At 32.5% G+C, this 11,194-nt stretch overlaps 1 protein-coding gene across 2 annotated transcripts; it reads right to left on the bottom strand.

Moving 5' to 3' along the window:
* Positions 1-349: 349 nt before the first annotated feature.
* On the bottom strand, positions 350-3,997 carry LOC120214151 (type I inositol polyphosphate 5-phosphatase 8-like). Of its 2 annotated transcripts, none has more exons than XM_039212118.1 (10): positions 3,865-3,997; positions 3,674-3,758; positions 3,541-3,591; positions 3,235-3,322; positions 2,902-2,997; positions 2,303-2,783; positions 2,017-2,213; positions 1,824-1,932; positions 1,499-1,647; positions 350-714 (listed from the first exon to the last, which is right to left on the bottom strand). In XM_039212118.1, exons 1-10 carry the CDS (start codon positions 3,892-3,894, stop codon positions 462-464), a joined length of 1,539 nt encoding a protein of 512 aa, XP_039068049.1. In that variant the 5' UTR covers positions 3,895-3,997; the 3' UTR covers positions 350-461. The 2 variants fall into 2 exon arrangements, with proteins under 2 accessions (XP_039068049.1, XP_039068050.1); XM_039212119.1 differs by having other exon boundaries at positions 3,235-3,319.
* Positions 3,998-11,194: the final 7,197 nt, after the last annotated feature.

Raw genomic sequence — 11,194 nt, 5'->3', positions numbered from 1 at the left:
CCATGATCCAGAGTCACAAACAACTTGGCTAGCTGGCCTAAAAGAAGAAATAGCCAAAAACAATCAATGGAATAAGACTTGATTCGTCAATGATTAATCAAAGCTGTTTCTCTGCAGACACTTTTCTTCATTTACATTTTTCACTTTAACCCAAGTATTCTCTTCCAGTTAATACAAACGAAACAAAAAACAAAGCTGAAAAAGACTTCTCTTCCAGTTAAACAAAAAACAAGCACGGGCTTCAAGCCCCCTGTGGCTGCTGCTGCTTTATCTGTCTGCACATATTTACACTGAGATCATTGCTTTTTCAAAAATATCAGGAATGACCACCAAAACCCACTTCTTCTTCTTCTACTTCATGGACCGGGAAATGCCACTTTGTCGTCGTCGACAACACCTGTCGCGTTAGCATCAGTATTTATGGTTTGAGATTCAGCTGTAACTTCGAATTTTAGTTGCATTTATGCAGAGCTTTGTGCTCTGGGAACTACCAACAGTTCCTCAGCTTGGACCTTTCCCCCACAAGCTGAAGTCAAGGCAGATTTCGACGAAAACCGAGGAGGGCATGATCTAGCAATAGGTATTTGCTTGTTCGATAAATCCATTTCGATCGAGAAGAGAGAATAAACCGGTCTATGATCCGAGAACCTACACTCACCTCTCGAGTACCAAAGCTGCTTAAGTCCTTCACCTCTCCATAGGATCCTATCACACCTGCATTCATTTTCAAACCATTCCTTGAGTTGTTCTTTTTCTTCACATGGATAAGTTCTTGACGTCGTATATAATATTTTACTTGGCCACCAACAAGGAAGATTTAATAATGATTAAACTAAATGAAGACTCTGAATATGCCAATGGTTAAGGTTTCACCAATCACATGTATTAGCAACAAGAATTAATTAAACATGGTCGGTTATATTTAAGGTCACTATTTTATTCAAAGGAACAAGACAAATCCCACACTTGCCGACCGAGATTTAATTTATCTCATCACCAGTTAAAAACTTTGTTTAAACCTTAGCTAAACCAGATTAATGATGCAAATGATAATCAACTTTCTGCCCTTTGGCTACACAATCAGATTCCTTAAAATAATAGGAAACGTGCTCCTTATGTTTATTGAAAATTGATTTACTAATGGTATCAGTGTTTCCCAACATAACTTTGTTTGTTTTGAGGAGATGATAATACTAATTAATCATAGTGCATGAAATTTTAATTATGAACTGCTAACATTAGTCTGTAGTAATGTTCTGAGGGTCGGCAAGTTCCATTAAAAATCTAATAAATAATGGAAACTGCCAAAACAAAGAACAGAAGTGTAAGTAATCAAAACAATGCAGAAATATATTCAAATCCTGTAAATGTTAACAGGAATAGTTTTTTAAGAGTGAAACTTCCAACAAGCAACCTTAAAGAATGCACAACTTGGAATTAATTTAATTCCTATGGATTAATAAATTGAGGCGAAAGGAACATAAATGTGAAACCTTACCAGGCAGGGATTCGTCGTTTTTCTTTCAAGTTAGATGTTTGGACAACATAGTTGTCAGAGTCGGCGAGATATTTGTAAGTCGGAGCGAAGTATATCTTGCCTTCTTCCCATCCGGAAAACACCCGACCCGCCCTTTGTTCGACCCTTAGCTGCCAAGCAATTAGGGAAATGTAACATGTTAGACCTTGAAATAAACAATGAAGAAAATCAAGATCAACCATCTATTTTCTTTGTTTCACAGGACAATGGTGCCAAAGCTAAGAGATAAACAGATCTGACATCTTATCTGAAGAAGAAAAACAACTTATGTAGATTAGCCTCTCACCTGATCCTTCTCTAGAAGCGCTTGCCAGTCATTCTTGTTCAGTAAATCAAGCATATCTGCACAACCCGGAGCAAGCCGATAGTTCAAATCTCCTAACCAAATGACCTTACTGAACAGATTTAAATAAGGGGGAAACGTTAGAGATCAAACAAAAATGTGTTAGAAACTAGATAATTTTAATGAAGGGGCATACTCATGATCTAAAATGCTCCGTGGGGGAAATGGCCGACCAATATCTCTAAAAGAATGACAGAATCTTGTTCTCTTTAATACTTCCGCAACATCGGAATTTCTTCGGATCTCATCCCCTTTTTTCTCCCCGGAAGTCAGATGGGTACAAACGAAGCAAAACGTTGTTTGGTGCAACGTCATGCTAATGGATATCGAACCCTGTTACCAAGTAATTAAAAGAAGCTATAGTTAATACACTTTCAGTGCAGACATGTAAACAACAGTGTAGAATAAGTGCAGCTTCTGACCTTGTTTCCAAGATATCCCATGATGCCACGGCCAACACATGAGACTTTAAGATTGCTGATATGCTTGTAAAGAGCAGACCGGACCCATACGCATAAGAGAAGCCCGACCATTTGCTTGCTGGCAGCTAGGCAGAAGCGCTGCTGGGTCGGACTGCCAGACACGGAAGTCGGGCTAGGAGAGCCTTCCTCGATGGAATCGGAATTGAAACTTAGCAATCTTTCGAAATTCTCTTGTCCAAGTTCATCTTCCTCTGAGAGTAGATCACTAAAACTGATCCTAGGCTTCGGGATTGCTTGCTGCTCAAGGTGAAACGAGGATGGACTGCGTTCTTCCGTGGCACTGCTGTCTCGTTGAGCAAGTTCTTGGTCACTTTGGTCAGAATTCAAAGCTTCACGAATAAGGGAAAGCCATTTGGCAACCGGTTCGTTGTCCTCGGCTCCAAGCACGTTGCCGGCATTTAGACGAACGATTTCCTGGAACCTAACAGGTTCAAGAAAATCTGGGTTATCAAATCATTCCAAAATACTACAGTGATGGTTTTCTATATGAAAATTTTTCAATGATAAAGCAATTTGGAGCAATGGAAGAAAGAGTTTACCCAAGAACGTAGATATCAGCCGAGCCAAGCCAATCCCTTATGTTCAGACCCTCGTGAGGCGACTTTCCTCCCACATTCCATGTCCCTACAAACATCCTGAAAACCCCAAAAACAAACATCTTTAACCATAAAAAACAAAAAACAAAAAAGCATCTTCAATAATTCTAGTTTACCGTATTATTTTTTAATAATCGATTACAAGATAATATCTATTAAAAAAATTTAAAGGATATAGTCACTCGACTCATCCTCTAGTGTGAATAGGTTACCGTATTGTATGCGCGTATCATAGACAAATTCTAAAGTGCGAATTAAAGTTTTTAATAAACTCACCTGAGGTTGAGTGAATCGGTGACAGGTGGTGGCTCCGGCATACTTCTCGACGGTCTAATCCCTCCGGCGGTTTCCATCGACCAGCCTTCTATAAAAAGTAAAATCTAAGTATTAGTTCTTGCTACAGCAAAAGTCGAATCTTGCCCGTCATGTGGCATATAATTAAAGCTCTTGATCAATCAAAAATCAACTGGCATGACGTCCAATCAAAAAGAAATCACACTGGGAAATACGATAATCCCTTTTCCCAGTTTTCTCATCTTTTCACGAAAATCAGCACGAATTCCAATAAAAGTAATATTTTACCTGAGAAATTTTCCTGGTCACAGCAACTCTGTAGTCTTTCATCGGTTTCGTCTGTCAAAAAGAGAGGCACAGATTGTTTGTTATTTGAATCCATGAATAAAATTTTCAAGCGAAATTCAGGATGGGATTTTACCGTTCATGTCGTAGTCGGACTGAAATTCGTCTGCTCCACTCGGTATATTCAGCCATTTTCGAACAATTAATTTAGGCCACGAAGACTGTATAACAGCCAACAAAAAGCAAAACAAAGATCCATAATTTCAGCTACCCGTTAATCAAAATCCGATAAGTATAAATCTGAGAAGAAAGAAAAGGCGTGCGTACCTTGTAGTTTTTTCTCATATCTGTTTTCATTGCTGATCAACCGCCTGAGCACACGGGAAATTTAAAATGAAGATCAAAACACAAGTTGCCGGATTTTTTTATATCAGATTATTGATTGAACATCAGTTTTAAACGCAAAGATATTTCAGGAAATTATATTATTATTTTGTGAATTAAATACACAAAGTGTTCAATAAAGAAAAGAAGAGTTGACAGCAAAAGGCTTGAGGGATATTAATTTATCTATATTGCGAGTGAAAAACGGAGAAATTCACGTAATATAAAAGAACTAGTTGCAGGGGAAATGGAGACAGCTTCCATGGAAACAACGTAGACGAAAAAGAAAATATTTAAAAAAGAAAGGAAGCGTCGTACATCAATTTTAATATAAAGGAAAACGAAGATGGATAAATAGGCCAGGTTCATCGTTTTCCGTAAACATTGGGTTTTAGAAAAAGGCTTTAAAGCTTTTAGCCGTCTTCACAGCGAGGATTACAGGGTAGAAAAATCTGGGAATAGTTTGCCACTTTATTTGGTACGTTTGTACTTACACAAAAGAGAAACTAATTTCTTGGAACTTTGTATACATCGGCATCAATGCATGATTTTCGGACAAACTCAATCATGAAAAAAGTGGAAAGCGAAAGATGATTGAGGCATCTCATCTGAATTGTTATTGAAGGACATTAAGATAGTGAAATGAAAGGAACTTAACGAAGATCTGAAGATAAGGCCATTATCTCATGTTTGGAAGATGGGAAAATTTGAGAGGGGACTAAATGACAGAGAGAAAAAAACAGAGTTCCCACAAAGCGGCCGGCCAGTGAAACAAAGGGATCCTTTTAATGCAAACAAATAGGGGTCACTCAATGCCATTGTTAGTAATTTAGAGAAAACCCAAAAAACGTGAAACGAAAAAGAAGTATCAATTGCTGCACATAACAAACAAAAGGGAAGAGAAAGAAAATCAAAATGGAAAAAAAAAACCCAGATTACAAAAGTTGAGAAACACTTACAACTTTTATGAGCTAGAAAGTAGACCAAAAGGGAATGGAGATGGTGAAGTTTCAGGGACTGAAAACCCACTCTTTTTCTTCCACCTTCTTTATAACTTTTTGGTTGATGTTTCTTTGTTCCGACTGCAAAGCATTTAGTTCAGGTTTCTTCCGCAAGGAAAAGAGAAAAGAAATTGCAGAGCAAAGTTGTTGGGGGGAAGTTCTCCTCGTAAAAGGCAAATGGGGCGGTTGCATAACTTATAAGTGCTGGGGAAGATGAGAGAAAGACTTAAAAAAGAAAAAGGTTTCCAGTCAGAAACGAAGCCTAACTTTGAATTCCAAAGTCTAAACTACCGTACATCTTTCTGATTTGGATCAGTTAACTCATTACATTAAACAGGAGTAAATTATGTATTTAACTATTTTTGTCTTTAAAATTATATTTAATACTATGATTTAGTTTTGTTATGGACTTATTTATTTAAGAAATTCAAAAAAATTAATTAATTAGAAAAATAACCCCAAAAAGTTTTATTAAAAAAAATTAAATTACTCATGTAGGATTATCTCACATTCTACACAACGTATGTAATGATCTCACGTTCCACAGGTCGCAAGATCCATCTTACGTGAATGAACTTTCAAGATATCCTAATTTAATATTTGGATAAATGACCTTGCATACGGCTCCATATAAGGTCAGTGAGAAATTGAATCGTCTCAAGAATTTATTGTGGGATAAAGATATATGAAATATTTTTGGGTAAACTATGTATTTAGTATCTAAACTATAAGTTTTGGTCCGTTTTAGTACTTAATTTTTTTATTTTTCAAAACCATACATAACATTTAGTTTTCATTTCATTTTAATACCCTACCATTAAAAGCTTAATATGTTTAGTACCTAAAATATCAGTTTTGATATGTTTTAGTACATAAACTTTTAATCTTTTCAAAATTTAAATATTGAATTTTGAACGGGGTACTAAAATGAAATAAAAACTAAAGTTTTAACGACGAGTATTAAAATGAAACAAAAACTAGATTTTAAGTATGATTTTGAAATTTTGAAAGTTTAGATATTAAAACGGAACAAAACTGATAATTTATGTACTAAACACATAATTTACCCATATTTTTTAATAAAATCCATAGAACCTCGCATTCTGTAAGGTTAGAAATCTCAATGAAACGTATGTGTCATTGTTTATGATGAACTGAACTCAAGAGTTGCACCCCGGTTAAAATGGTTCGTATATGTGCCATTGCTATCCCAATTTTCAACACGAGTTTAATCCCGTTTATAAAATGCATCCTCTTCTAGTGGTATTCTAATGTTGAATGTGAGGTCTCTACTTATAAGGGGCTCTTTTTCTGATAGCACGACTTGACATAAATCTTAGAGATCTTTATGTCAATATCAATGTTATAAGTTATACCACCATAAGAGGTGTCTTTTATAAGGACACCATCCTTTGAGTTTCTCTCGCAAGGTCATGGGTAAATCTTTCTCATTTCTTCCATTAAACATGGTATTTTCAGGAAACTTATCATTCCATCACGTTTTTAAAAAGGTATCATCTTTTTATCACTTGTGACGTTGATATGAAAAAAGGTACATTTTCACTCGAGAATCTAGGGCTTCCCTCATATAAGAAAGATTCAGGAAACTTCTCGTTCCATCAAAACTAGGACAATCACAACATAAAGCATTGTTTCGTTTGCAATTTATGTACTATAATTATGTAATTATATTTTATGGTATTGAAATTTATATTATTTTAATTTTTGGTATTATATTTTATGTTATGTTATTTTAATTATGTCAAGAGGATTTATTGTGACGAAGATTTGGTCGAACATCTAGAAAGAATCGAACAATCGAAATTGTGCACAATCTGTAAGAATCTTGGATGCATAAAAAACAAATGTCCTAATCGGTCACGCTCTCGTATCAATTAATTATACTTTTTCATTGTACTATTGTAATTAACAAGATATATTTGTTAGTTTTCAATTTCTTTTGGTTTCAAATCATTTTTAACGTAATTTTTATAATATTTACAATGTCTCGTGTGTGACAATATTAGCCCCAGTTGAAACATAAGTACCAAAACTATGCCTCTAAACTTATAAATTATGAAAAATTTCATATTAACTTCCCGAAAATACTTCTCAAATATACCTATCAAGCCATTTTAGCTTCTTCTTCATGTACAAAACTAAACTTTGGAACCATTTTCAACGCGATTTTTACCATGCTTACAATATCTTGTATCAGTGGCGGATAAAAAAAAAATTAAGAATATGAGTCCAAAATTTTAATATTATTTTCTTACAAATAAGGGTATGCAAAATTTTTCTTTTCTTTTTCTTTTTTTTAACATTTTAAATTAAATTTAATCATTTTTCTAAAATAATGAGGATGCACTTGGGCCCCTATCGAGCTTAGTGCATCCGCCTATATCTCGTATGTGTTAATATTGACCTCAACTGAAAGATTACTTCTAATGTTATGGCTTTAATCTTATAAATTACAAAAAAAATCAGTTTAACTACCCAATAATACCCCTCGAACATGACTATAGACAGTTGCAATGTGGTATGGAAATGCATATACTTTGCGTTTTGTAGGACGCAAGGTTCGTAAAATACTACGCGCGATAAATTTAATTTCTCGTGGCCCGCGTGTTTTACAAAACGCGAAGTCGTTTATCCAAATATTAAATTGGGTTTTTTAAAAAGTGTTTTCAATTCGGATGTCTCGCGCCCCATGAAACGTGAGGTCTTTATTCGCGTTTTATATAACGCGAGGTAATCGTATATGGACAACTTGAAGAGCACTTTTTCAAATAATTTCTGTTAAAGGTTATTTTTCTAATAAAATGAATTTTAGGGGTTTTTAATAAAAAAAAAACCTCCATTTTGATCCTTTGTAGTTAAAAATAACCAAAATTATTTATGTGATTTTTTTTCAATTACGATGTGATGTCATTTTATAATGATATGATAATATTATGATTAATTTTTTAATTATAAATGATCAAAATAAAATCAAATATATTATTATATTAAATACTCCAAGCAAATAATTAAGGACTTAATCCGACTGGTTGATATAACCATCTCCTGTCAGGCTGTCAATAATATTTAATGAAATTCGTTCTGTAAATTCTTCATTGAACTTGTTTTATATAAAATATATATAGTAATTAAAACTAATCCATTTTACATCATATAAACTTATGCTTAGGGATTCAGAATTTTGCTGCCATTTTGATTCAACTAAGTCACCTCCTTGATTTGTCCAAGTTGCAGTCTTGTATAATTATTGTGGTTGACTTAAAAAATATTATATTTTTTGAGTAAATTAAAATCTACTAAAAAAAATGAATGTCTCTTGTTCTCATATGTAATGGGGTAAGGGGGAGGTAAGACAGTAGGTTGCCCCCAACACTAAGTTGAGAGCAGCTTTCATAGGAGACCTCCAAATTATGAAATGCCCTCCATGGAACTCGATCCCACGACCTCAAAATTTGCTCTACTAATATATATATATATATATATATATAAACTTATTAAGGGTTCCAAGAAATTTCCTGGCTTTAGAGCAGGCAGACTATGTGTTTAATTGAATATGCTTAAGATTTATTATTTCAACGATAATTAATAAAAAATTATTTCTAATACCAAGATCATCTACCACTAGTTTTCAGACTTTGAGAGAAAAAAGCAAAATAAATACAAGATTCTTTAACGTATCTAAGATTCACGTAAAATTTTATATTAGATCAGATTGAATTTGAATTTATAAAATTTTAAAGAAAATAAATTTAAATTTATAAAATTTTAGAAGAGAGTAAAAAATAAGTTTTTAATATAATACATATAAAATCATTTAAAATATATAATAATTTTAAATTTTAAAGGGATGATTGCCTGATATAAGTCTATCCCAGCACATATTATTCTTCATTGTATGGAGCAAATGCATGCACGTTGTTTATTCACACGTATAATAGTTTTAAACTACTATGATTATTTTAAACTCAAATTTATTATATATCAATTTTCAAGTCAAATAATTAAAATAAAAGGTAGTGCACAATAATTAAAAAAAAAGCTTATGCATGTTGGATAACAATATACACCATCAAATTGAAATATAAAAAAATAGGTTTCCATGTGTGTTTCTAGCAATATTATCCAAAATAAATTTAGCAAACTATTGTCTTAGTGACATTGTTTAATATTTAATGGACTTAATGTGATTAAAGATGTGGTTTGAATTTGATGGAATTTGATTTGATTTGACCTTATAGAGTCAATTTATTTCAAAAAAATGTGGTTTTAAAATGACTTTTGTAAGGATAATATCGGGTCGAGTTTGAGTTTAAGGTAAAAGATAATCAATCCAACCTGTGAATAATACTATAATTAACCTTTATTTTTTTCATTAATATAATTGACCTTTATATATATATATATATATATATATATATATATATATATATATATATATATATATATATATATATATATATAAAGGATAATTGTTATATTATCTCTTTATATATATTTTAAGGATAAAGACCACACATGTTCCCTTGATTATAAGTTATTGCTTTGTTGAGTTATCTGACAGTTAAAAGTTATAAAATGGTCCCCTGACTATAAGACCTTGCTTTGTTGAGTCCATTTACTATTGAAAGTTACAAAATGGTTACTCGATAATTCATATGTTCCAAACTCGTCATTTTTCGTTAAAAAATTGACAGTCGTCTGAGCTAGATGTTAACATGCTGATTGGAATATGATAGTTTTTTTAGATTATGAGATTATATTTTATCATATCCTAGTCAATAAGTTAACGTCCAACCCATATTGTAGTATTTTTTTACAAAAAATATAACTTTTTGGAACGTATGAATAATCGAGTGATCATTTTATAACTTTTAATAGATGAAGAACTCAACAAAACAATACTCTATAGTCGGAGGACCAAAAGCATCACTATATAGTCGAGGGACCATTAGTGTACTTTACCATTTTTTAATTAGATCCATATCTTACCCAATAAAAGTTAAAAAAATATATATATATATATATATATATATGACGGGATGCATATTTTTACCTTAAAAATTAGGTTAGGTTTCATGTTGGTGAAACTTCCTTAAACTCATATCGAAATTAGATGTACAAAAACTTTATTCGACCCCATCCTCATACTCATCCCTATCCCGTCACTAAGTTTGATAATGTTTATACCAAAAACATCTGTAATTAGACTTAGGTACCACCGTGCATGAAACCATCATCCCTAATTTTCCTTTTCTAGTTATAAGACTGTTTATTATTTTAGTTTGGTTAGCAACAACAGCTTAACTTTTGAAACCCTAATTTTCCTTTTCTAGTTATAAGACTGTTCATTGATTGAGCTTCAGCCCTAGGGGTGGGTGAGCCTAATCTTAATATCTCCGGTTGGCCCCCATGGTTAATAGGGACTAAGATTCTATTAAAATTTCAAATCTCGGACCTATTACAATGACTGCTACCGGCTGCCAAGGACTTGCCATTTGGCTGAACACCATACACATAAATTATCAAATCAAAATGTCAAAGAGACTCATAATTAAAGCTAAACATGTTTTGACTTTGGCAGCTGCATAGAGTCATCTTTGCTGTTTTTGTATAATTTTCTTCCTCCCCTTTGTCGGGAAAATACAATTTTAGGGTTTTTTTAGGTTCATGCATGGAAATGGGATTTAATCAGAATTGCAAAGAAAACCATGGGTGGCGAATTGTTGTACTCCTACAAATATATTAATTAATCACTCTTAAAACATTATGCAACTTCAGCCGACTACCATTTTTCTAAACCTTAAAATCTATACATTGTATTAATAACAATAAATTAGTCATATTATATTAAATTAAAATTTTAATGCTATTTCGGGTCGAGTACTATTTATTGCATATAATTTAGTATGTGGACTAATAATAAATTAATTCATTTTTATTTTTTAATCATTTGGCTGATTTATTTGAATAAATTAAATAATAAATATTATATTTACTTGTCTTTTTCTATTTTAAATTTAGATGTGTAGTGATATTTATTTATATTTTAATAAAGTATTTTTAAACTCATGTAAGAACTAAAATTCCCCCCTTATTATTACTTGTATAGCATAAATTAGTTATAGGTCATGGACGAAAAACATAATTTGACCAATGAAAGTGCATAAACTGTCTTCTTGACTAAACTTGCCTTCTTCAACATAGTTCATTAATGTCTCTACGTTCTCTAAACAATATTTTATTTAAAATGG

This window comes from Hibiscus syriacus, unplaced genomic scaffold, assembly GCF_006381635.1.
Source record: "Hibiscus syriacus cultivar Baekdansim isolate YM2019G1 unplaced genomic scaffold, ASM638163v2 tig00110053_pilon, whole genome shotgun sequence".
In the NCBI taxonomy this organism is placed as follows: Eukaryota; Viridiplantae; Streptophyta; class Magnoliopsida; order Malvales; family Malvaceae; genus Hibiscus; species Hibiscus syriacus.
Note: the sequence above shows the minus strand (reverse complement) of the source record. Positions and strands in the feature narration are given on the sequence as shown.